The 27,697-nt window shown below is 44.3% G+C and overlaps 1 protein-coding gene across 1 annotated transcript in view; it reads left to right on the forward strand.

Annotated features, from left to right (window-relative positions):
• Positions 1-27,697, forward strand: part of LOC115115718 (collagen alpha-1(XIX) chain-like) — an 87,497-nt gene that overhangs the window by 38,745 nt on the left and 21,055 nt on the right. Inside the window, exons 13-20 of the mRNA XM_065023042.1 lie at positions 1,298-1,342; positions 3,487-3,531; positions 3,804-3,866; positions 5,726-5,761; positions 9,304-9,348; positions 10,732-10,875; positions 20,073-20,139; positions 23,932-24,069. Coding sequence (XP_064879114.1) covers positions 1,298-1,342; positions 3,487-3,531; positions 3,804-3,866; positions 5,726-5,761; positions 9,304-9,348; positions 10,732-10,875; positions 20,073-20,139; positions 23,932-24,069 — 583 coding nt within the window. The remainder of the gene's footprint in view (positions 1-1,297; positions 1,343-3,486; positions 3,532-3,803; positions 3,867-5,725; positions 5,762-9,303; positions 9,349-10,731; positions 10,876-20,072; positions 20,140-23,931; positions 24,070-27,697) is intronic.

Consider the following 27,697-nt stretch of genomic DNA (forward strand, 5'->3'; position numbering starts at 1 on the left):
GTTTGAGTTGTATAAAAGGCTATATGTTGCTATAGGTTTGAGTTGTATAAAAGGCTGTATGTTGCTATAGGTTTGAGTTGTATAAAAGGCTGTATGTTATTATAGGTTTGAGTTGTATAAAAGGCTGTATGTTGCTATAGGTTTGAGTTGTATAAAAGGCTGTATGTTGCTATAGGTTTGAGTTGTATAAAAGGCTGTATGTTATTATAGGTTTGAGTTGTATAAAAGGCTGTATGTTGCTATAGGTTTGAGTTGTATAAAAGGCTGTATGTTGCTGTAGGTTTGAGTTGTATAAAAGGCGATATGTTGCTATAGGTTTGAGTTGTATAAAAGGCTGTATGTTGCTGTAGGTTTGAGTTGTATAAAAGGCTGTATGTTGCTGTTGGTTTGAGTTGTATAAAAGGCTGTATGTTGCTATAGGTTTGAGTTGTATAAAAGGCGGTATGTTGCTATAGGTTTGAGTTGTATAAAAGGCTGTATGTTGCTGTTGGTTTGAGTTGTATAAAAGGCTGTATGTTATTATAGGTTTGAGTTGTATAAAAGGCTGTATGTTGCTGTAGGTTTGAGTTGTATAAAAGGCTGTATGTTGCTGTAGGTTTGAGTTGTATAAAAGGCTGTATGTTATTATAGGTTTGAGTTGTATAAAAGGCTGTATGTTGCTGTTGGTTTGAGTTGTATAAAAGGCTATATGTTGCTATAGGTTTGAGTTGTATAAAAGGCTGTATGTTGCTGTTGGTTTGAGTTGTATAAAAGGCTGTATGTTATTATAGGTTTGAGTTGTATAAAAGGCTGTATGTTGCTGTAGGTTTGAGTTGTATAAAAGGCTATATGTTGCTGTTGGTTTGAGTTGTATAAAAGGCTGTATGTTATTATAGGTTTGAGTTGTATAAAAGGCTGTATGTTGCTGTAGGTTTGAGTTGTATAAAAGGCTGTATGTTGCTGTAGGTTTGAGTTGTATAAAAGGCTGTATGTTGCTATAGGTTTGAGTTGTATAAAAGGCTGTATGTTGCTGTTGGTTTGAGTTGTATAAAAGGCTGTATGTTGCTATAGGTTTGAGTTGTATAAAAGGCTGTATGTTATTATAGGTTTGAGTTGTATAAAAGGCTGTATGTTGCTGTAGGTTTGAGTTGTATAAAAGGCTGTATGTTATTATAGGTTTGAGTTGTATAAAAGGCTGTATGTTATTATAGGTTTGAGTTGTATAAAAGGCTGTATGTTATTATAGGTTTGAGTTGTATAAAAGGCTGTATGTTATTATAGGTTTGAGTTGTAAACAAGGCTGTATGTTGTCCTGTAGGGTGATCTGGGGATGCCTGGAGCCCCTGGAATACCTGGCCCTTCAGTAAGTAGTACTTTTAATGATCTGCACACAACAGACGGATGCCGTGAATCTTCCATTTGTTCGCGCTCTTTTGCTACACTTGATGCTGGCTACAGAAAACATCATGGCTGTCTGAGGAAATTATAACATGTCATGGACATTGACTTCCCAAATCTATAAGAAATTACACAGACAGAACACAGTGATACTATAGTAGTATCCCCAGTGAACAACGCTTCATATGAACAGATGTAATACTATACCCAGTGAACAGTCCTTCAGATGTAATACTCTACCCAGTGAACAGTCCTTCAGATGTAATACTATGCCCAGTGAACAGTCCTTCAGATGTAATACTATACCCAGTGAACAGTCCTTCAGATGTAATACTATACCCAGTGAACAGTCCTTCAGATGTAATACTATTCCCAGTGAACAGTCCTTCAGATGTAATACTATACCCAGTGAACAGTCCTTCAGATGTAATACTATTCCCAGTGAACAGTCCTTCAGATATAATACTATACCCAGTGAACAGTCCTTCAGATGTAATACTACACCCAGTGAACAGTCCTTCAGATGTAATACTACACCCAGTGAACAGTCCTTCAGATGTAATACTATACCCAGTGAACAGTCCTTCAGATGTAATACTATACCCAGTGAACAGTCCTTCAAATATAATACTATACCCAGTGAACAGTCCTTCATATGAACAGATGTAATACTATACCCAGTGAACAGTCCTTCAGATGTAATACTAGACCCAGTGAACAGTCCTTCAGATGTAATACTCTACCCAGTGAACAGTCCTACAGATGTAATACTATACCCAGTGAACAGTCCTTCAGATGTAATACTACACCCAGTGAACAGTCCTTCAGATGTAATACTATACCCAGTGAACAGTCCTTCAGATGTAATACTATACCCAGTGAACAGTCCTTCAGATGTAATACTCTACCCAGTGAACAGTCCTTCAGATGTAATACTATACCCAGTGAACAGTCCTTCAGATGTAACACTCTACCCAGTGAACAGTCCCTCAGATGTAATACTATACCCAGTGAACAGTCCTTCAGATGTAATACTATACCCAGTGAACAGTCCTTCAGATGTAATACTATACCCAGTGAACAGTCCTTCAGATGTAATACTATACCCAGTGAACAGTCCTTCAGATGTAATACTATACCCAGTGAACAGTCCTTCAGATGTAATACTATACCCAGTGAACAGTCCTTCAGATGTAATACTATACCCAGTGAACAGTCCTTCGGATGTAATACTACACCCAGTGAACAGTCCTTCAGATGTAATACTATACCCAGTGAACAGTCCTTCAGATGTAATACTATACCCAGTGAACAGTCCTTCAGATATAATACTATACCCAGTGAACAGTCCTTCATATGAACAGATGTAATACTATACCCAGTGAACAGTCCTTCAGATGTAATACTAGACCCAGTGAACAGTCCTTCAGATGTAATACTACACCCAGTGAACAGTCCTTCAGATGTAATACTCTACCCAGTGAACAGTCCTACAGATGTAATACTATACCCAGTGAACAGTCCTTCAGATGTAATACTACACCCAGTGAACAGTCCTGCAGATGTAATACTATACCCAGTGAACAGTCCCTCAGATGTAATACTATACCCAGTGAACAGTCCCTCAGATGTAATACTATACCCAGTGAACAGTCCTTCAGATGTAATACTACACCCAGTGAACAGTCCTGCAGATGTAATACTATACCCAGTGAACAGTCCTTCAGATGTAATACTATACCCAGTGAACAGTCCCTCAGATGTAATACTATACCCAGTGAACAGTCCTTCAGATGTAATACTATACCCAGTGAACAGTCCTTCAGATGTAATACTATACCCAGTGAACAGTCCTTCAGATGTAATACTATACCCAGTGAACAGTCCCTCAGATGTAATACTCTACCCAGTGAACAGTCCCTCAGATGTAATACTATACCCAGTGAACAGTCCTGCAGATGTACACCCACTTAGAGGGCTGTAGTACAGTAATACCTGCTGGACAGGACAGCGTTGAGGTGCTAGCTGACATAGATGGGTAGATATATAAAACCTGTCTGAGAAGCTGTTTAATGTGGGTTGTTCTCATCCTGTCTGTGTGATTGACAGGGGAAACCTGGAGCTCGCGGTGATTCGGGGATCCCTGGGGAACCGGTAAGTAAGCCGGATGCTTTTTTCTCTCTCTCGCTCTCTCTCGCTCTCTCGCTCTCTCTCTCTCTCTCACTCACTCACTCACTCTCACGCTCTCTCTCTCTCTCTCTCTCTCTCACTCTCACTTTCACTCTCGCTCTCTCGCTCTCTCGCTCTCTCGCTCTCTCTCTCTCTTTTTCTCTCACTCTGTCAGCTGTCAGTCAAAGGCATCCCTCCTTCTCTCTGTCACACACACACAGTAACAGTGACACATATGAGTGTTTATTCCCTGACAGGGTGAGAGGGGCCCGCTGGGGGAGACAGGATTCCCAGGTCCTGAGGGACCCCAAGGTGCTCCTGTAAGAAGTTTACTTTACCTCTGCTCTTCTTTCCTCATACCCCTGATTAGACACCTACCCTCAACGGGAGATAGTCCATACACCTAGAACAAAAAGGTGCTTTAAAGAACCTTAAAGGGTTTTTCGCCTTTCCCATAGAAGAATCCTTTGAAGAACCCTTTTTGGTTCCAGGTTTAACCCTGTTGGGTTCCATGTAGGACCCTTTCTACATGTAACCCGAAAGGGTTCTACCTGGAACCAAAAAGGGTTCACCTTTGGGGACAGCCGAAGAACCCTTTTGGAACCTTTTTTTCTAAGAGTGAACATGCAGAGCCAAGTGAAATGTCACTCTATGTACAGTACATACAGGGCCTTAGGAAAGTATTCAGACCCCTTGACTTTTTACACATTTTTGTTACGTTAAAGCCTTATTCTGAAATTGATTCAATTGTTTCCCCCCCATCATCAATCTACACACAATACCCCATAATGACAAAGAAAAAACAGGTTTTTAGAAATGCTAATTTATCAACAACAAAAAATGAAATATGAAACATGTTTATTTAATCCATTTTAGAATAAGGCTGCAACGTAAGAAAACGTGGAAAAAGTCAACGGGTCTGAATATGCAAATGTTACCAATGAACAAAAAGTAGATGGTTCCTACTTATTGCTGAGAGATGTGTAATGTTCCTCTATGACTGTATAGGCTCAGACTGTTCCTACTTATTGCCGAGAGATGTGCAATGTTCTTCTATGACTGTATAGGCTCAGACTGCCAGTATGCCGGCAGTATTAGGTTTGTAGACATAGTTTATATTGATAACAACACAGTCCCTCACATTGCAGAGCCAAGTGCTGTGTTACATTTACCATAGATGTCTGCATTTCCATGTCAATGAAAGAGCTTGATTTAAGGGACAATCTGTTTAAATCTGGTTTAAATAAGCTTATTAGTCCAGGCTTGTTTTGCAGAACGATGACATTATTGTATGTTATTATCATCAGAAATGGTTTCTTTAGTTATAATTCCATCAGTCTGTAAGCAGAGAGTGGAACATTAGTGTTCAAACAGCAATCACCATCGTTATCCCACGCTTCAGATATCCCATTAACTGTGGATACAAACGGCACCCTATTCCCTATATAGTACACTACTTTGACCAGAGCCCTATTTCCTATATAGTGCACTACTTTGACCAGAGCCCTATTCCCTATATAGTACACTACTTTGACCAGAGCCCTATTCCCTATATAGTACACTACTTTGACCAGAGCCCTATTCCCTATATAGTGCACTACTTTGACCAGAGCCCTATTTCCTATATAGTGCACTACTTTGACCAGAGCCCTATTCCCTATATAGTACACTACTTTGACCAGAGCCCTATTCCCTATATAGTGCACTACTTTGACCAGAGCCCTATTCCCTATATAGTGCACTACTTTGACCAGAGCCCTTTTCCCTATATAGTGCACTACTTTGACCAGAGCCCTATTCCCTATATAGTACACTACTTTGACCAGAGCCCTATTTCCTATATAGTGCACTACTTTGACCAGAGCCCTATTCCCTATATAGTACACTACTTTGACCAGAGCCCTATTCCCTATATAGTACACTACTTTGACCAGAGTCCTATTGCCTATATAGTGCACTACTTTTAACAGAGCCCTATTCCCTATATAGTGCACTACTTTGACCAAAGCCCTATTCCCTATGTAGTACATGACTGTATTGCAGTATATAGGGAATAGGGTGCCATTTGAGACGCATATCCAGAATGCACCAGGACCGACCCGATCGAACGTTGGATTGTTGGAGTTGATACAAAATGTCTTTGTTTTCCTTCTTTGTGTTCTGGTTGTTCCTTGAGCAGGGGAGGCCCGGGAAAGATGGACTTCCTGGGTATGAGGTGAGAGAAAATAACTTAGACATACATACATACATACATACATACATACATACATACATACATACATACATACATACATACATACATACATACATACATACATACATACATACATACATACATACATACATACATACATACATACATACATACATACATACATACATACATACATACACACACACACACACACACACACACACACACACACATACATACATACATACATACATACATACATACATACATACATACACACACACACACACACACACACACACACACACACACACACACACATACATACATACATACATACATACATACATACACACACACACACACGGACACACGGACACACAGACATACACACAAACACACACACACACACACACGCACACATACATACACAATATGTCCCTCAACAAAAATACGTACCAGCAGCATCCTTGACAGTACTGCTGTTATCTAGCCCTTGAGCTACGGCATCACAACAGGTGCATTAAAACACTTCTATTTGCATATTAGACCATACACACACACACACACACACACACACGCACACATACATACACAATATGTCCCTCAACAAAAATACGTACCAGCAGCATCCTTGACAGTACTGCTGTTATCTAGCTCTTGAGCTACGGCATCACAACAGGTGCATTAAAACACTTCTATTTGCATATTAGACCATTTAATGATAATGACTCAAAGGTATCCTGCAGATGTTGGGCTGTGTTGACTTTTAGTCTTTGTATACTAACTATACAGTTAATGCTGGGAGGCAGTCATAGATAACTGTTCGTGAAAAAGAGAAGAATGATCTATTTTCATATGCAGATAAGTGTTTGGATAAAACTTAACGAGTAAAAAATAAAACAACTGCCACTGTGATCTCTACTGAAAATATGTCTAGTTGTGTTTTATACTCTGTCATATGACATCACTAGTTGTGTTTTGTACTCTGTCATATAACATCACTAGTTGTGTTTTATACTCTGTCATATGACATCACTAGTTGTGTTTTGTACTCTGTCATATGACATCACTAGTTGTGTTTTGTACTCTGTCATATGACATCACTAGTTGTGTTTTGTACTCTGTCATATGACATCACTAGTTGTGTTTTGTACTCTGTCATATAACATCACAAGTTGTGTTTTGTACTCTGTCATATGACATCACTAGTTGTGTTTTGTACTCTGTCATATGACATCACTAGTTGTGTTTTGTACTCTGTCATATAACATCACTAGTTGTGTTTTGTACTCTGTCAGAACGACAGATTTGGCAGAACGACAGATTTGTACCTTGTCAGTTCGGGGGTTTGAACTTGCAACCTTCCGGTTACTAGTCCAACGCTCTAACCACTAGGCTACCCTGTTTTGCTGAATTATAACAGTATGATTCACCATCATTTTCATTCTAATTAGCTGAACTATAACAGATAGAGTAACTGGTCGGTACATTGGTACATCTGTCAGTCTATATCACAGAGATCTCAACAGTGAGCGGAAGGAAGGGCCAACTTCTTATTATTTCACCCACTTCCATCAACAACATCTTGGAGAGTGAGAGAGGGGGAGAGGGAGAGAGGGAGAGAGTGAGAGAGGGAGAGAGGGAGGGAGAGAGGGGGAGAGGGAGAGAGGGGGAGAGGGAGAGAGGGAGAGGGGGAGGGGAGAGGGGGAGAGGGAGAGAGGGAGAGGGGGAGGGAGAGAGGGAGATTTTAATGCCTTGTTGTTAGATGGTGTATCTCTTGTTCTCAATCATTTGATGAGGCAACAGTGCCATCTAGCAGGTGAATGTGCTCCTATTCTAAACATTCCCTAAAAACTCCTCTCACTGTACTGCAATGATCTGGCTTTGAGGTTTAATGCCAGGCCCAGAGAGCGACGATGGAAGTCGAATTCAGTGGGCACGATGATAGATGTAAGCCTCCCATCAGGCGTTGGGGAATAACATAGCAGAAATAAAAAAAATAGAGAGAGGCTGCAGATGAATGTAGGCGAGGAGGAGGAGAACAGAGTTCTCTGCTGCCCGTTGCTTTTAAAACCACATGATCGTGCCAGATTGCATTTTGCATGGAGACAGTAATCCTCACAGTAAATGGATACAAAGATGTTCCCAGAGGTTATACAGTCAGTGAGATGGAGGGAGCGAGGGAGGCCTGGAAAGCAAGAGAGGAGAGGAGAATGGAGAGGTGTAGTTCTGAGAGCAGTGTTGCACATAGAGCTAACGACAGGTGTTTCTCTCCCAGCGAGGGAGGGAGGGAGGCAGGCAGGCAGGCAGAGTAGGTGGAGGGAGGGAGGGAGGGAGGGAGGGAGGGAGGGAGGGAGGGAGGGAGGGAGGGAGGGAGGGAGGGAGGCAGGCAGGCAGGCAGGCAGGCAGGCAGAGTAGGTGGTGGGAGGGAGGGAGGCCTGGAAAGCAAGAGAGGAGAGGAGAATGGAGAGGTGTAGTTCTGAGAGCAGTGTTGCACATAGAGCTAACGACAGGTGTTTCTCTCCCAGCGAGGGAGGGAGGGGGAGCAGGCAGGCAGAGTAGGAGTGAGGGAGGGAGGGAGGGAGGGAGGGAGGGAGCAGGCAGGCAGGCAGGCAGAGTAGGAGGGAGGCAGGGAGGGAGGGAGCAGGCAGGCAGGCAGAGTAGGAGGGAGGGAGGGAGGGAGGGAGGGAGGGAGGAGGCATACAGTCCACAGAGGGAAGTGGGGCTATGTGATGCAGGGAAGCTGTGACAGACACTGTGGAAGGTGAAACACAGTCCTTGGAGAACTCCATACATCCTCAGACACAGGAACAACAGTCATCCCAGAATAATTTAAAAAGGTTGTTTTTTGATTGAGAATTTGGAATGAACGACATCCTGTCAATCACTTCACTGCTGCCACCAATTGTTAAGATTATAACGGGACCTGGCAGTCTAGTTATTGCAACAATAAACCTTTTTTGAATGTGAATAAGCTAAGACACAAGCGTGGGTTGGGAAATTTAAAATGATAAGCAATCATTAAATGACCCTGAGTGTGGAGGATTGGTTGATGTTGATGGGGGTGATTACAGAGCAACAGATTAGACCCACGTTGGCCTCAGTGGGTGTCTGAACAAAAGCAGTGTGCTTTTGAGTGCTAGGAGAGGAGAGGAGAGGAGAGGAGAGGAGAGGAGAGGAGAGGAGAGGAGAGGAGAGGAGAGGAGAGGAGAGAGAGAGAGAGAAGAGAAGAGAAGAGAAGAGAAGAGAAGAGAAGAGAAGAGAAGAGAAGAGAAGAGAAGAGAAGAGAAGAGAAGAGAAGAGAAGAGAAGAGGAGGAAAGTCAGATTTAGAGAGAGGGGGAGGAAAGGAGAGAAGACAAAGAGAGGAGTGGGTAAAGAGAGAGAAGACTAGCCTTGGGGTCATCTTCATTCCAAATATCCAATTATTTAGCAGTGCTCTTTGCTCTTCTCTCTGGTCTGGAGGGACTTCTCTGTCTCTCTGCAATCAGCAGAGTATTTCAGACAGAACCTGCACTCCTCTGTCATGTGTTCATACTGTGATCTGTTTTATCTCTTACAGGGAGCCACAGGTAGACTAGGAGACAGAGGATCCAAGGGAGAACGGGTAAGCACCTTTATTTTGTTTCTCTGACGCTGTTTTCCATAAACACAACTCATTGTTTGTGATGGAAAAATATCACACAGAACCTAACCCAACAAAAAGGCAATGATGCATAGAAACACATGTTTTTCCCCCTGAGGTGCCTAATAATTTGATAAAGGCATCTGAAATTCAATGCATTTTGTATGCCACCATTGTATTTCTGAAACCCCTATTTCTAAAGCCCTGTCACAGTCTTCTACAGTGTAATCTGTTTCTAAAGCCCTGTCACAGTCTTCTACAGTGTAATCTGTTTCTAAAGCCCTGTCACAGTCTTCTACAGTGTAATCTGTTTCTAAAGCCCTGTCACAGTCTTCTACAGTGTAATCTGTTTCTAAAGCCCTGTCACAGTCTTCTACAGTGTAATCTGTTTCTAAAGCCCTGTCACAGTCTTCTACAGTGTAATCTGTTTCTAAAGCCCTGTCACAGTTTTCTACAGTGTAATCTGTTTCTAAAGCCCTGTCACAGTCTTCTACAGTGTAATCTGTTTCTAAAACCCTGTCACAGTCTTCTACAGTGTAATCTGTTTCTAAAGCCCTGTCACAGTCTTCTACAGTGTAATCTGTTTCTAAAGCCCTGTCACAGTCTTCTACAGTGTAATCTGTTTCTAAAGCCCTGTCACAGTCTTCTACATTGTAATCTGTTTCTAAAGCCCTGTCACAGCCTTCTACAGTGTAATCTGTTTCTAAAGCCCTGTCACAGTTTTCTACAGTGTAATCTGTTTCTAAAACCCTGTCACAGTCTTCTACAGTGTAATCTGTTCCCAAATGCTAGTAATGGCGGTTTGTAGGAGAGCTAAGATACATGGTGACAGAATTGGCCACAGACCCTGGGGATGTGTATCTGAGTGGGCTCAATCAGGGTAATGGCTGGATGAGGACTGATTGTGTAATGCTGAGGGCGTTGGTAGCGACAGTATCAGCCCAAAGCCAGAGTGGCCTTATGCCAATGCTCAGAATGCCTCCGGTACAGAATGCCTCCGGTACAGTCTGGAGTGGGACTGACAACAACCCCCTCACCCTTTTATTTAACCAGGCAAGTCAATTAAGAATATTTTCTTATTTACACTGATGGCCTAGTTAAATAAAGTGATTGTAGATCTGAATTGGAAACCGGAGGGTGAACTGTAAACCACATGGCGGGAGCTCACTGGCCAGCTAGATTTAACCATTATACATATTGGTATATTGGAATGTATATGTATTGTTTTATACTGTCAGGTATTACTGCACTGTTGGAACTAGGAACATAAGCATTTCACTACACCCTTCGATAACATCTGCTAAATATGTGTACATGACCAATACAAATTTGATTTGATTGTTCTTTACTGATCTCCTACTGCAGGGGGACCCAGGGATACCTGGAGCGAGGGGAGTCCAAGGAGAGAGGGGAAGGACAGGAGACCCAGGAATAGTGGGACCTATCGGGCCCCAAGGCCACCGAGGAGACCCTGGTCCCCCAGGTCCCATAGCATCACCAAGCCCTCTGGTACGTTGTTATATCTCCTCCAAACACACCAAGCCCTCTGGTACGTTGTTATATCTCCCCAAAACACACCAAGCCCTCTGGTACGTTGGTTATATCTCCTCCAAACACACCAAGCCCTCTGGTACGTTGTTATATCTCCTCCAAACACACCAAGCCCTCTGGTACGTTGTTATATCTCCCCCAAACACACCAAGCCCTCTGGTACGTTGGTTATATCTCCTCCAAACACACCAAGCCCTCTGGTACGTTGGTTATATCTCCTCCAAACACAGCAAGCCCTCTGGTACGTTGGTTATATCTCCCCCAAACACACCAAGCCCTCTGGTACGTTGTTATATCTCCCCCAAACACACCAAGCCCTCTGGTACGTTGTTATATCTCCTCCAAACACACCAAGCCCTCTGGTACGTTGTTATATCTCCTCCAAACACACCAAGCCCTCTGATACATTGGTTATATCTCCTCCAAACATACCAAGCCCTCTGGTACGTTGGTTATATCTCCACTAAACACACCAAGCCCTCTGGTACGTTGGTTATATCTCCCCTAAACACACCAAGCCCTCTGGTACGTTGGTTATATCTCCACCAAACACACCAAGCCCTCTGGTACGTTGGTTATATCTCCTCCAAACACACCAAGCCCTCTGGTACGTTGTTATATCTCCTCCAAACACACCAAGCCCTCTGGTACGTTGTTATATCTCCCCCAAACACACCAAGCCCTCTGGTACGTTGGTTATATCTCCTCCAAACACACCAAGCCCTCTGGTACGTTGGTTATATCTCCTCCAAACACACCAAGCCCTCTGGTACGTTGGTTATATCTCCCCCAAACACACCAAGCCCTCTGGTACGTTGTTATATCTCCCCCAAACACACCAAGCCCTCTGGTACGTTGTTATATCTCCTCCAAACACACCAAGCCCTCTGGTACGTTGTTATATCTCCTCCAAACACACCAAGCCCTCTGGTACATTGGTTATATCTCCTCCAAACATACCAAGCCCTCTGGTACGTTGGTTATATCTCCACTAAACACACCAAGCCCTCTGGTACGTTGGTTATATCTCCCCTAAACACACCAAGCCCTCTGGTACGTTGGTTATATCTCCACCAAACACACCAAGCCCTCTGGTACGTTGGTTATATCTCCTCCAAACACACCAAGCCCTCTGGTACGTTGTTATATCTCCTCCAAACACACCAAGCCCTCTGGTACGTTGTTGTATCTCCCCCAAACACACCAAGCCCTCTGGTACGTTGGTTATATCTCCCCCAAACACACCAAGCCCTCTGGTACGTTGGTTATATCTCCTCCAAACACACCAAGCCCTCTGGTACGTTGGTTATATCTCCTCCAAACACACCAAGCCCTCTGGTACGTTGGTTATATCTCCTCCAAACACACCAAGCCCTCCCTCTGGTACGTTGGTTATATCTCCTCCAAACACACCAAGCCCTCTGGTACGTTGTTATATCTCCTCCAAACACACCAAGCCCTCTGGTACGTTGGTTATATCTCCTCCAAACACACCAAGCCCTCTGGTACGTTGTTATATCTCCTCCAAACACACCAAGCCCTCTGGTACGTTGGTTATATCTCCCCCAAACACACCAAGCCCTCTGGTACGTTGTTATATCTCCTCCAAACACACCAATCCCTCTGGTACGTTGGTTATATCTCCCCCAAACACACCAAGCCCTCTGGTACGTTGTTATATCTCCCCCAAACACACCAAGCCCTCTGGTACATTGGTTATATCTCCTCCAAACACACCAAGCCCTCTGGTACGTTGGTTAAATCTCCCCCAAACACACCAAGCCCTCTGGTACGTTGTTATATCTCCCCCAAACACACCAAGCCCTCTGGTACGTTGGTTATATCTCCTCCAAACACACCAAGCCCTCTGGTACGTTGGTTATATCTCCTCCAAACACACCAAGCCCTCTGGTACGTTGTTATATCTCCTCCAAACACACCAAGCCCTCTGGTACGTTGTTATATCTCCTCCAAACACACCAAGCCCTCTGGTACGTTGGTTATATCTCCCCCAAACACACCAAGCCCTCTGGTACGTTGGTTATATCTCCTCCAAACACACCAAGCCCTCTGGTACGTTGGTTATATCTCCTCCAAACACACCAAGCCCTCTGGTACGTTGTTATATCTCCTCCAAACACACCAGGCCCTCTGGTACGTTGGTTATATCTCCCCCAAACACACCAAGCCCTCTGGTACGTTGTTATATCTCCTCCAAACACACCAAGCCCTCTGGTACGTTGGTTATATCTCCCCCAAACACACCAAGCCCTCTGGTACGTTGTTATATCTCCCCCAAACACACCAAGCCCTCTGGTACGTTGTTATATCTCCTCCAAACACACCAAGCCCTCTGGTACGTTGTTATATCTCCTCCAAACACACCAAGCCCTCTGGTACATTGGTTATATATCCTCCAAACATACCAAGCCCTCTGGTACGTTGGTTATATCTCCACTAAACACACCAAGCCCTCTGGTACGTTGGTTATATCTCCCCTAAACACACCAAGCCCTCTGGTAGGTTGGTTATATCTCCACCAAACACATCAAGCCCTCTGGTACGTTGGTTATATCTCCTCCAAACACACCAAGCCCTCTGGTACGTTGTTATATCTCCTCCAAACACACCAAGCCCTCTGGTACGTTGTTGTATCTCCCCCAAACACACCAAGCCCTCTGGTACGTTGGTTATATCTCCTCCAAACACACCAAGCCCTCTGGTGCGTTGGTTATATCTCCTCCAAACACACCAAGCCCTCTGGTACGTTGGTTATATCTCCTCCAAACACACCAAGCCCTCTGGTACGTTGGTTATATCTCCTCCAAACACACCAAGCCCTCTGGTACGTTGGTTATATCTCCTCCAAACACACCAAGCCCTCTGGTATGTTGGTTATATCTCCTCCAAACACGCCAAGCCCTCTGGTACGTTGGTTATATCTCCTCCAAACACACCAAGCCCTCTGGTACGTTGGTTATATCTCCCCCAAACACACCAAGCCCTCTGGTACGTTGTTATATCTCCCCCAAACACACCAAGCCCTCTGGTACATTGGTTATATCTCCTCCAAACACACCAAGCCCTCTGGTACGTTGGTTATATCTCCCCCAAACACACCAAGCCCTCTGGTACGTTGTTATATCTCCCCCAAACACACCAAGCCCTCTGGTACGTTGGTTATATCTCCTCCAAACACACCAAGCCCTCTGGTACGTTGTTATATCTCCTCCAAACACACCAGGCCCTCTGGTACGTTGGTTATATCTCCTCCAAACACACCAAGCCCTCTGGTACGTTGGTTATATCTCCTCCAAACATACCAAGCCCTCTGGTACATTGGTTATATCTCCTCCAAACACACCAAGCCCTCTGGTACGTTGTTATATCTCCTCCAAACACACCAAGCCCTCTGGTACGTTGGTTATATCTCCTCCAAACACACCAAGCCCTCTGGTACGTTGGTTATATCTCCTCCAAACACACCAAACCCTCTGGTACGTTGGTTATATCTCCTCCAAACACACCAAGCCCTCTGGTAGGTTGTTATATCTCCCCCAAACACACCAAGCCCTCTGGTACGTTGGTTATATATCCTCCAAACACACCAAGCCCTCTGGTACGTTGTTATATCTCCTCCAAACACACCAAGCCCTCTGGTACGTTGTTATATCTCCCCCAAACACACCAAGCCCTCTGGTACGTTGTTATATCTCCTCCAAACACACCAAGCCCTCTGGTACGTTGTTATATCTCCCCCAAACACACCAAGCCCTCTGGTACGTTGTTATATCTCCTCCAACCACACCAAGCCCTCTGGTACGTTGTTATATCTCCCCCAAACACACCAAGCCCTCTGGTACGTTGTTATATCTCCCCCAAACACACCAAGCCCTCTGGTACGTTGTTATATCTCCTCCAAACACACCAAGCCCTCTGGTACGTTGTTATATCTCCTCCAAACACACCAAGCCCTCTGGTACGTTGTTATATCTCCTCCAAACACACCAAGCCCTCTGGTACGTTGTTATATCTCCCCCAAACACACCAAGCCCTCTGGTACGTTGTTATATCTCCTCCAAACACACCAAGCCCTCTGGTACGTTGTTATATCTCCTCCAAACACACCAAGCCCTCTGGTACGTTGTTATATCTCCTCCAACCACACCAAGCCCTCTGGTACGTTGTTATATCTCCTCCAAACACACCAAGCCCTCTGGTACGTTGTTATATCTCCTCCAAACACACCAAGCCCTCTGGTACGTTGTTATATCTCCCCCAAACACACCAAGCCCTCTGGTGTTGTGAATGATCCTGTCATAAAGGTGTCATGACCTGTTATATAAAGGTGTTGTGAATGATCCTGTCATAAAGGTGTCATGACCTGTTATATAAAGGTGTTGTGAATGATCCTGTCATAAAGGTGTCATGACCTGTTTTATAAAGGTGTTGTGAATGATCCTGTCATAAAGGTGTCATGACCTGTTATATAAAGGTGTTGTGAATGATCCTGTCATAAAGGTGTTGTGAATGATCCTGTCATAAAGGTGTTGTGAATGATCCTGTCATAAAGGTGTCATGACCTGTTTTATAAAGGTGTTGTGAATGATCCTGTCATAAAGGTGTTGTGAATGATCCTGTCATAAAGGTGCCATGACCTGTTTTATAAAGGTGTTGTGAATGATCCTGTCATAAAGGTGTCATGACCTGTTATATAAAGGTGTTGTGAATGATCCTGTCACACTCATAAAGGTGCCATGACCTGTTTTATAAAGGTGTTGTGAATGATCCTGTCATAAAGGTGTCATTACCTGTTATATAAAGGTGTTGTGAATGATCCTGTCACACTCATAAAGGTGCCATGACCTGTTTTATAAAGGTGTTGTGAATGATCCTGTCATAAAGGTGTCATTACCTGTTATATAAAGGTGTTGTGAATGATCCTGTCATAAAGGTGTTGTGAATGATCCTGCCATAAAGGTGCCATGACCTGTTATATAAAGGTGTTGTGAATGATCCTGTCATAAAGGTGTCATGACCTGTTTTATAAAGGTGTTGTGAATGATCCTGTCATAAAGGTGTCATGACCTGTTTTATAAAGGTGTTGTGAATGATCCTGTCATAAAGGTGTTGTGAATGATCCTGCCATAAAGGTGCCATGACCTGTTATATAAAGGTGTTGTGAATGATCCTGTCATAAAGGTGTCATGACCTGTTTTATAAAGGTGTTGTGAATGATCCTGTCATAAAGGTGTCATGACCTGTTTTATAAAGGTGTTGTGAATGATCCTGTCATAAAGGTGTCATGACCTGTTTTATAAAGGTGTTGTGAATGATCCTGTCATAAAGGTGCCATGACCTGTTTTATAAAGGTGTTGTGAATGATCCTGTCATAAAGGTGTCATGACCTGTTATATAAAGGTGTTGTGTATGATCCTGTCACACTCATAAAGGTGTCATGACCTGTTTTATAAAGGTGTTGTGAATGATCCTGTCATAAAGGTGTTGTGAATGATCCTGTCATAAAGGTGTTGTGAATGATCCTGTCATAAAGGTGTTGTGAATGATCCTGTCATAAAGGTGTCATGACCTGTTTTATAAAGGTGTTGTGAATGATCCTGTCATAAAGGTGTCATGACCTGTTTTATAAAGGTGTTGTGAATGATCCTGTCATAAAGGTGTTGTGAATGATCCTGTCATAAAGGTGTTGTGAATGATCCTGTCATAAAGGTGTTGTGAATGATCCTGTCATAAAGGTGTCATGACCTGTTTTATAAAGGTGTTGTGAATGATCCTGTCATAAAGGTGCCATGACCTGTTATATAAAGGTGTTGTGAATGATCCTGTCATAAAGGTGTCATGACCTGTTTTATAAAGGTGTTGTGAATGATCCTGTCATAAAGGTGTCATGACCTGTTATATAAAGGTGTTGTGAATGATCCTGTCATAAAGGTGTTGTGAATGATCCTGTCATAAAGGTGCCATGACCTGTTTTATAAAGGTGTTGTGAATGATCCTGTCATAAAGGTGTCATGACCTGTTTTATAAAGGTGTTGTGAATGATCCTGTCATAAAGGTGTCATGACCTGTTTTATAAAGGTGTTGTGAATGATCCTGTCATAAAGGTGTCATGACCTGTTTTATAAAGGTGTTGTGAATGATCCTGTCATAAAGGTGTCATGACCTGTTATATAAAGGTGTTGTGAATGATCCTGTCATAAAGGTGTCATGACCTGTTTTATAAAGGTGTTGTGAATGATCCTGTCATAAAGGTGTCATGACCTGTTATATAAAGGTGTTGTGAATGATCCTGTCATAAAGGTGTCATGACCTGTTATATAAAGGTGTTGTGAATGATCCTGTCATAAAGGTGTCATGACCTGTTATATAAAGGTGTTGTGAATGATCCTGTCATAAAGGTGTCATGACCTGTTTTATAAAGGTGTTGTGAATGATCCTGTCATAAAGGTGTCATGACCTGTTATATAAAGGTGTTGTGAATGTCTTATGTACACCCCTTCAAGGTATGTTTTACAGAGATCTCCCAACACTCATAGAGATCTCCCAACAGAGATTTCCCAACACTCATAGTCCAACCATAAACCCATTTTTGTGTGTGTTTGTCTATACCCGCCCATAAAAATCAAAGACTATCCTCAGTCACACATAATTATAGAATCTAAACATCCTCCTTTCTTCAGTGGTCTAAGTAATTAGCGTATATCTCTCTTTCTCTGTAAATGAATGCAGTACTGCAGAAGCATAGAGTTGTGTGGAGCTGTGTGGAGCAACATATGACACAGCAGATAACAGATAGGCATAATGAAGCCAGCTAGGTTGCTTCTGCTCCTCACCTCCCACTCCTGATCAGCTCAACCCACAGGGGGGTCGGGAGAGAGGGAAGGAGAGAAGGGCTAGAGAGAGAGGGGCGGAGAGAGGGAGAAGGAGAGAGGACTAGAGAGAGAGGAGCGCAGAGAGGGAAGGAGAGACGGCTAGAGAAAGCGAGAGAAGGAGAGAGGGCTAGAGGGAGCGAGAGAAGGAGAGAGGCCTAGAGAGAGAGGGAAGGAGAGAGGGAAAGAGAGAGAGGGAAGGAGAGAGGGCTAGAGTGAAGGAGAGAGGGAAAGAGAGAGATGGAAGAAATGAGAGAGATGGAAGAAAGGAGAGAGATGGAAGAAATGACAGAGATGGAAGAAATGAGAGAGATGGAAGAAATGAGAGAGAGAGAGGAAAGAAGAGAGAGGGAGGAAAGGAGAGAGAAGGAGGAAAGGAGAGAGAGCGAGGAAAGGAGAGAGGAATAGAGAGAAGGAGAGAGATGGAGAGAGTGTGGGAGTGAGGAGAGAGAGAAGGAGAAAGTGTGGGAGTGAGGAGAGAGAGGAGAGAGTGTGGGAGTAAGGAGAGAGTGTGGGAGTGAGGAGAGAGAGGAGAGAGTGTGGGAGTAAGGAGAGAGTGTGGGAGTGAGGAGAGAGAGGAGAGGGTGTGGGAGTGAGGAGAGAGAGAAGGAGAGAGTGTGGGAGTGAGGAGAGAGAGAAGGAGAGAGTGTGGGAGTGAGGAGAGAGAGAAGGAGAGAGCGTGGGAGTGAGGAGAGAGAGAAGGAGAGAGGAGAGAGAGAAGGAGAGAGTGTGGGAGTGAGGAGAGAGAGAAGGAGAGAGGAGAGAGAGAAGGAGAGGGTGTGGGGGTGAGGCGAGAGAGAAGGAGAGAGAGAAGGAGAGAGAGAAGGAGAGGGTGTGGGGGTGAGGAGAGAGAGAAGGAGAGAGAGAAGGAGAGAGGAGAGAGAGAAGGAGAGAGGAGAGAGAGAAGGAGAGAGTGTGGGAGTGAGGAGAGAGAGAAGGAGAGAGGAGAGAGAGAAGGAGAGGGTGTGGGGGTGAGGAGAGAGAGAAGGAGAGAGTGGGAGTGAGGAGAGAGAGAAGGAGAGAGCGTGGGAGTGAGGAGAGAGAAGAGAGAGAGTGTGGGAGTGAGGAGAGAGCTGGAGAGGATGGAAAAACACCTCTGTGTGTCACAGCTATTCTACACGCAGCATGTAGAGGGTTACATAACACCACAGAGATGAAAGACTTCTGAATGCCAAGAAAACAAGTACTAAAGGGTTACCCTCCTATATCTTTCTCTCATAGAACAGAACAGTGACCCTATTAAACACAAAAGTACATTGGCAACTCATCCCGCGGTATTCAGCACTGCCAAAATACAAGTACCCTGTTTTTAAACCAGTCGCAATAGAACACGATAATATTTGAGTGATCAATATCGATGTTGGAAAATGGCCTTGAATATTGTTACTTTAATACCTTTATAAAGTTCCCTGGGTTTGGTTTCATCCTCTCCTCTACCTGTCAAGACACAGACAATACGAAGAACCTCTTAGAAAATGGTCCACAGATGATCACAGTTCATTGTAACAGTATATGAGGTTTAAGCTCTGATTGCAAAGGTGTTTCAAACACACAAGTCCCTGTTTTTCTCCCTGGGTTTTATTCTAGTTGTTCATACTACTTGGTGTTTAGTGGAGCCTCACACTCATGAATCCCATTCCTTTATCCGTACCACTATCTGGAGTCCACCAGAAATACAGTATTATAATGCATTTCTCAGTCGTTTCCTTGGGCAGTCAGAATAAGGAACTCTGAAAGAGCATTTCTACAACTAGGATTTCCATTCCATTCTGTTGCCAATGTTCTCCTCTACAATTCAAGGCTCTCTCCACACAAACATTCTGAGCAAACAGAAATCTTACTTTGAGCCTGAGATAGATGGCAGGGAAACAGGGAAACAGGGAGAGAGGAGTTGATTATTATGCCATGAAGCATTGCATCTCTTTATCTCTGAAGACACTGCAATTTTATAACACGTTGAATAAAACATGAACTACTGCTGTCTCGCTAATTACATTTTCTTAATCTGTTAAAGACGTTTTGGTTAAGTTTGTGTTATTCTGGTTCTGTTTCTCTCTCTTATGCCTGTCTGTATATCTCTCTCTCTGTCTCTCTCTCTCTCTCTCTCTCTCTCTCTCTCTCTCTCTCTCTCTCTCTCTCTCTCTCTCTCTCTCTCTCTCTCACCGTCTCTCTCTCTCTCTCTCTCTCTCTCTCTCTCTCTCTCTCTCTCTCTCTCTCCTTCTCCTTCACTCTCTCTCTCTCTCTCTCTCTCTCTCTCTCACACAGAATGATGCCAGTTCCATGGAGGAAATTAAAATGTTTATCCGGAATGAAGTATTGCGGTTGTTTGAAGGTACAGCTGTTACGTCTGAATCCTAACTTGTTGTCGACCCAATTTATCCTTCAGGGGGTCCCTTTGTTTTCTCCTCACTCTTTTAAGGATTTCAGGATTTCTAAATCGGGGGGGAAATCTAAATTGGATATTGTTGCCTTAGTTCTTCAGGAAGTAAAAGAGTCCCAAGTAAAAGAATAGTTCATGCTGGGTGAAGGTATTTTATTGTTCTGCCACTGTGTTGTGATATTGAATGGCAGAGTGGTATGCAAGCCTCGGTTTAGTACATATTCTAACTAACTAATGAGCTACTGTATCACCTATTCTACCGTTTTATGTTTTCTGATACAGAATTTCAATTTGAGAGCTTGGGCCTGTAAGGTTCTGTCTGAGTTATGGACATATTGTTGTTCTGTTCAATGTTTTCTACCTATATAGTAGTCTAAATAGCCCAATTCATGTTGTTAAATTCAAAATAATAAAATATACAAATTGCTGACACCATTCAAACCAATGAGGGTTTGGAACTTTAAAGCCAATTATCTCTGAATCATCTTTTTGCAGATAGAACCTTCTAGTCACAAGCTCTCACTTGCAGAGAGTGTTGGTATATTATCAAATCAAATGTTATTAGTCACATGCGCCGAATACAACAGGTGTAGACCTAACAGTGAAATGCTTATTTAACAACAACAACAATGCAGTTAAAAAAAAATGGATAAGAATAAGAAATAAAAGTAACAAGTAATTAAAGAGCATCAGTAAAAAAAAAACAATAGCGAAAATATATACAGGGGGGTACCGGTTCAGAGTCAATGTGCAGGGACACCGGTTAGTTAAGGTAATATGTACATGACGTAGAGTTATTAAAGTGACTATGTATAGATGATAACAGAGAGTAGCAGCGGTGGGAAAGGGGGGGACGATGTAAATAGTCTGGGTAGACATTTGATTAGATGTTCAGGAGTCTTATGGCTTGGGGGTAGAAGCTGTTTAGAAGCCTCTTGGACCTAGACTTGGCGCTCCGGTACCGCTTGCCGTGCGGTAGCAGAGAGAACAGTCTGTGACTGGGGTGGCCAGAGTCTTTGACAATTATTAGGGCCTGGTATAGAGGTCCTAGATGGCAGGAAGCTTGGCCCAAGTGATGTACTGGGCCGCTCGCACTAACCTCTGAAGTGCCTTGCAGTCGGAGGCCGAGCAGTTACCCCATACCAGGCAGTGATGCAACCAGTCAGGATGCTCTCGATGGTGGAGCTTTAGAACCTTTTGAGCATCTGAGAACCCATGCCAAATCTTTTCAGTCTCCTGAGGGGGAATAGGTTTTGTCGTGCCCTCTTCACAGCTGTCTTGGTGTGCTTGGACCATGTTAGTTTGTTGGTGATGTGGACACCAAGGAACTTGAAGCTCTCAACCTGCTCCACTGCAGCCCCATCGATGTGAATGGGGGCGTGCTCAGTCCTCTTTTTCCTGTAGTCCACAATCCTCTCCTTAGTCTTGATCATGTTGAGGGATAGGTTGTTATTCTGGCACCACCCATGAGGGGCCCCTGTGTTGAGGATCAGCGTGGCGGCTGTGTCGTTACCTATCCTTCCCACCTGGGGCCAGCCTGTCAGGAAGTCCAGGATCCAGTTGCAGAGGGAGGTGTTTAGTCCCAGGGTCCTTAGCTTAGTGATGAGCTTTGAGGGCACCATGGTGTTGAACGCTGAGCTGTAGTCAATGAACAGCATTCTCACATAGGTGTTCCTTTTGTCCAGGTGGGAAAGGACAGTGTGGAGTGCAATAGAGATTGCATCATCTGTGGATCTGTTTGGGCGGTATGCAAATTGGAGTGGGTTTAGGATTGGTGTTGATGTGAGCCATGACCAGCCTTTCAAAGCACTTCATGGCTACAGATGTGAGTGCTACGGGTCGGTAGTCATTTAGGCAGGTTACCTTACTGTTCTTGGGCACGGGGACTATGGTGGTCTGCTTAAAACATGTTGGTATTACAGACTCGGACAGGGAGAGGTTGAAAATGTCAGTGAAGACACTTGCCAGTTGGTCAGTGCATGCTCACAGTACACGTCCTGGTAATCTGTCTGGCCCCACGACCTTGTGAATGTTGACCTGTTTAAAGGTCTTACACACATCGGCTGCAGAGAGCGTGATCACACAGTCTTCCAGAACAGCTGGTGCTCTCATGCATGTTTCCGTGTTATTTGCCTCGAAGCGAGCATAGAAGTAGTTTGGTAGGCTTGTGTCACTGGGCAGCTCTCGGCTGTGCTTCCCTTTGTAGTCTGTAATAGTTTGCAAGCCCTGCCACATCCAACGAGCATCAGAGCCGGTGTAGTACGATTCGATCTTTGTCCTGTCTTGACGCTTTGCTTGTTTGATGGTTCGTCGGAGGGCGTAGCGGGATTTCTTATGAGCTTCCAGGTTAGAGTCCCGCTCCTTGAAAGTGGCAGCTCTAGCCTTTAGCTTAGTGTGGATGCTGCCTGTAATCCATGGCTTCTGGTTGGGGTATGTACGTACAGTCACTGTGGGGGACGTCGTCGTCGATGCACTTATTGATGAAGCCAATGACTGATGTGGTGTTCTCCTCCATTTCCTCTGAGGAATCCCATAACCTATTCCAGTCTGTGCTACAATAACAGTCCTGTAGCTTAGCATCTCCTTCCTCTGACCACTTTTTTATTGATCTAGTCACTGGTGCTTCCTGCTTTAATTTTTGCTTGTAGGCAGGAATCAGGAGGATAGAATTATGGTCAGATTTACCAAATGGAGGGCGAGGGAGAGACTTGTATGCGTCTCTGTGTGTGGAGTAAAGGTGGTCCAGAGTTGTTTTCCTTCTGGTTGTACATTTAACATGCTGATCTAAATTTTTGAAAACGGATTCAAGTTTCCCTGTGTTTAAGTCATCGGCTATTAGGAGCACTGGGTGAGCGTTTTCTTGTTTGCTTATGGCGGAATACAGTTCATTCAATGCTGTCTTAGTGCCTCTGTCTGTGGTGGTATGTAAACAGCTACATAAAATACACATGAAAACTCTCTCGGTAGGTAGTGTGGTCTACAGCTTATCATGAGATACACTACCTCAGGCGAGCAATAGCTTGAGACTTCCTTAGATATCGTGCACCAGCTGTTATTTATAACCAGCCAGCTGTATGTTGATAGTGTCGTCTTTCAGCCACGGCTCCGTGAAGCATAAGATATTACAGTTTTGAATGTCCCTTTGGTAGTTTAATCTTTCGGGTAGGTCATCTATTTTATTCTCCAAAGATTTCACGTTTGCTAGCAGAATGGAAGGAAGTGGAGGTTTATTTCGATTGCCTACGAATTCTCAGAAGGCAGCCCGCCCTCTGGCCCCTTTTTCTCTGCCTTTTCTTCACGCAAATCACAGGGATCTGGGCCTGTTCCCGAGAAGCAGTATATCGTTCACGTCATTAAAGGAAAAAATAGATTCTGCCAGTCCTTGGTGAGTAATCACGGTCCTGATGTCCAGAAGTTATTTTTCGGTCGTAAGAGACGGTAGCGGCAATGTACAAAATAAGTTAAAAAAAACAAGTTACAAACAACGCAAATAAACTAACAAAAAAACACAATGGGTTGGGGACACATAAAACGCCAGCCTTCTTCCCCGACACCATTGTTACAATGATACAGAATGTGAATCTATCACTTGCAGAGAGTGTTGGTATTATTATGATACAGAATGTGAATTGTCTATCACTTGCAGAGAGTGTTGGTATTATTATGATACAGAATGTGAATTGTCTATCACTTGCAGACATTGTTGGTAATATTGTAATACAGAATTTTTATGTCACTCGCCAGAGAGACTATCAAGCCATGCCATGCAGAAGACGCCGGCGGCCATTTTAGCGGCGCAGGTTCGACAGGGTTCTCCCGGTCCCCCTGGCAATGACGGATCCCCAGGGTCTCCAGGGGAAGAAGGCCCCCCTGGCCCTCAAGGTAAGAACCACAGGCTGCTAAAACCACTGGAGACATAAAGTAATTCTCCTCCACACTCTGTCTCACACCAGCATAATAGATCTACATCTGAATAGAATATAAGAAAATAAGTTGTGTTCTACTCTACTCTTATTTTCTCTTCTCTTTTATACCCTTCTCTTCAATTGTCATCTGCTCTGCTCTACTCTGCTCTGCTCTACTCTACTGTGCTCTACTCTACTGTGCTCTACTCGGTTCTACTCTATTCTGTTATATTCTACTCTATTCTGTTCAATTCTACTCTATTCTGTTCTATTCTACTCTATTCTGTTCAATTCTATTCTATTCTACTCTACTCTTCTATTTTATTCCACTCTACTCTTCTATTCTACTCTATTCTGTTCAATTCTACTCTATTCTGTTCTATTCTATTCTATTCTATTCTACTCTACTCTTCTATTCTATTCTACTCTTCTATTCTATTCTATTCTACTCTATTCTTATTTTCTCTTCTTGTTTTCTTTTATACTACTCTTCAATTTTTATCTAATCTGCTCTGCTCTATTCTACTCTACTCTGCTCTGCTCTAATCTACTGTGCTCTACTCTACTCTATTCTACTCTACTCTATTCTATTCTACTCCACTCTACTCCTCTCCACTCCTATTCTCTCCTCTCCTCTCTTCTCCACTCTACTCCTCTCCACTCCTATTCTCTCCTCTCCTCTCCTCTCCACTCCTCTCTACCACCTCTCTCCACTCCTCTCCACTTCTCTCCACCCCTCTCCTCTCCTCTCTTCTCCACTCCACTCCTATCTTCTCCTCTCCACTCCTCTCTACCACCCCTCTCCTCTCCACTCCTCTCCTATCCACTTCCCTCCACTCCACTTCACTCCTCTCTACCACCTCTCCACTCCTCTCCTATCCACTTCCCCCACTCCTCTCCTCTCCTCTCCACTTCCCTCCACTCCACTCCTCTCCACTCCTCTCCATCCACTCCTCTCCTATCCACTTCCCCCCACTCCTCTCCTCTCCACTCCACTCCACTTCACTCCACTTCCCTCCACTCCACTCCTCTCCACTCCTCTCCATCCACTCCTCTCCTATCCACTTCCCCCACTCCTCTCCTCTCCACTCCACTCCACTTCACTCCACTTCCCTCCACTCCACTCCTCTCCACTCCTCTCCATCCACTCCTCTCCTATCCACTTCCCCCACTCCACTTCACTCCTCTCCACTCCTCTCCCTCCACTCCACTCCTCTCCCCTCCACTCCTCTCCTATCCACTCCACTCCTCTCCCCTCCACTCCTCTCCATCCACTCCTCTCCTATCCACTTCCCCCACTCCACTTCACTCCTCTCCACTCCTCTCCCCTCCACTCCACTCCTCTCCTCTCCACTCCACTCCACTTCACTCCACTTCCTCCACTCCACTCCTCTCCACTCCTCTCCATCCACTCCTCTCCTATCCACTTCCCCCACTCCTCTCCTCTCCACTCCACTCCACTTCACTCCACTTCCCTCCACTCCACTCCTCTCCACTCCTCTCCACTCCTCTCCACTCCTCTCCACTCCACTTCACTCCTCTCCACTCCTCTCCACTCCTCTCCACTCCTCTCCCCTCCTCTCCACTCCTCTCCACTCCACTTCACTCCTCTCCACTCCTCTCCACTCCTCTCCACTCCTCTCCCTCCTCTCCCCTCCTCTCCACTCCTCTCTACTCCTCTCCACTCCTCTCCACTCCTCTCCACTCCTCTCCCCTCCTCTCCACTCCTCTCCACTCCTCTCCCCTCCTCTCCACTCCTCTCTACTCCTCTCCACTCCTCTCCACTCCTCTCCACTCCTCTCCACTCCTCTCCACTCCACTCCACTCCTCTCCACTCCACTCCACTCCTCTCCACTCCACTCCACTCCTCTCTACTCCACTCCACTCCTCTCCACTCCTCTCCACTCCTCTCCACTCCTCTCTACTCCTCTCCACTCTGACCACATCTGCTACACTATAACCTGACCTGAAGTAATACATAACAGCCTTTAATACAGCTCAAAGCTACTTTTTGAATGAAGGGAAGTTGTGTGCAGGTGTATTCATGGGTTATTACTGAGTTGGTGGTGTACTTTAGCTCACCTGAGTACCTGCCTTCAAGCCAGTAGTAGGAGAGCTCAGGTCACTGAGTTGAAACAAAAAGGATCTTACAATCTAAATAGAATAAACAATGTAGCTTCCAATACCCAAAGGCCCTGTAGTTCTGTGTTGTGATGGAGACAGAAGGAAGAGAAAAGTACTACTCTTTTAGGGAAGATGTGTTGCTGAAACAAGAGAGTGAGATAAAGAAGTACTACTCTTTTAAGGAAGATGTGTTGCTGAAACAAGAGAGTGAAATAAAAGTACTACTCTTTTAGAAAAGATGTGTTGCTGAAACAAGAGAGTGAAATAAAAGTACTACTCTTTTAGAAAAGATGTGTTGCTGAAACAAGAGAGTGAGATAAAGAAGTACTACTCTTTTAAGGAAGATGTGTTGCTGAAACAAGAGAGTGAAGAGAATTGGAAAATATATTTGCTTTCTATCAGAGGTTGTTTGTGTGAACGTCTGGGGGATTCAATGAAAGTGAATGGACACTACTGTGTTGTAAGGATCCGTAGGTATTTCTCTCCTGCTAGCCAGATATATCAATACAGACTGAAGGGATGAGATTGAGAGAAGGGGGTAAGGAAAGGAGGAGTGTGGTGCTGTTGGTGATCAACATAGCTGAGCCGTCTCTCTCTCTCTCTCTCTCTCTCTCTCTCTCTCTCTCTCTCTCTCTCTCTCTCTCTCTCTCTTTGTCTTTCTTTCTTTTTTTTCTCTCTCTCGCTCTTTCTCTCTGTGATAATATGAAGACAAATGAAGAATTGGGAGGAGAATAAGAGAAAGTAATATCAGTTTGGACAGAAAAGAGCACCACGATTGATACCTCACTCCTCTCAACTCCAGGAAAAACAAAGCTCTGGTAAAATGTAAAAGGAAAGGAGCGAGGGAGAGAGGGTGGAGAGTGGACATCCTTTGTCAAACCCTGGGCAACTCTCTGACTGCTCAGCTCACACAAACAACCTCCTTCATCAATAACGACTCTCTGACTGCTCAGCTCACACAAACACACTCCTACATCAATAACAATTTGATTTGCTACCTCTATAAGACATTGAATAGAATTACCTAGCATGCTGCGCCCACTGTGCAATCTCTTCTAGTTCCTGTTGTAAGAGCCATGCAGGTTCTAGTGATGAATTATACTGTTAAACATATAGGTGCTTTGCGGTTCCATGTAGATCCCGTTTGAGAGCCATGTTTATGAAGAGAGTCATCGATTGAACCCTTTTTGGTTCAATATAGTACCATCTCTTCTAGCAGTGTCATGTGTCCTAATGTGTTGGTCCTTATGTCTTAGAGCAGGGGTGGGCAGCTCCAGTCCTCCAGGGCCTGGTTGGTCTCACACTTTTTCTCCATCCCTAGCAAACACAGCTGATTAATCACCTGGCATTCTAAACTGAAGATCATGACCAGGTGATTATTAGAGTCAGGTGTGTTAGCTGGGGCTGGAGCGAAAACTGTGACACCAATCAGGCCCTGGAGGACTGGAGCTGCCCACCCCTGTCTTAGAGCAGGGGCATCT

The sequence above is a fragment of the Oncorhynchus nerka genome, linkage group LG10 (assembly GCF_034236695.1).
Source record: "Oncorhynchus nerka isolate Pitt River linkage group LG10, Oner_Uvic_2.0, whole genome shotgun sequence".
Taxonomy (NCBI): Eukaryota; Metazoa; Chordata; class Actinopteri; order Salmoniformes; family Salmonidae; genus Oncorhynchus; species Oncorhynchus nerka.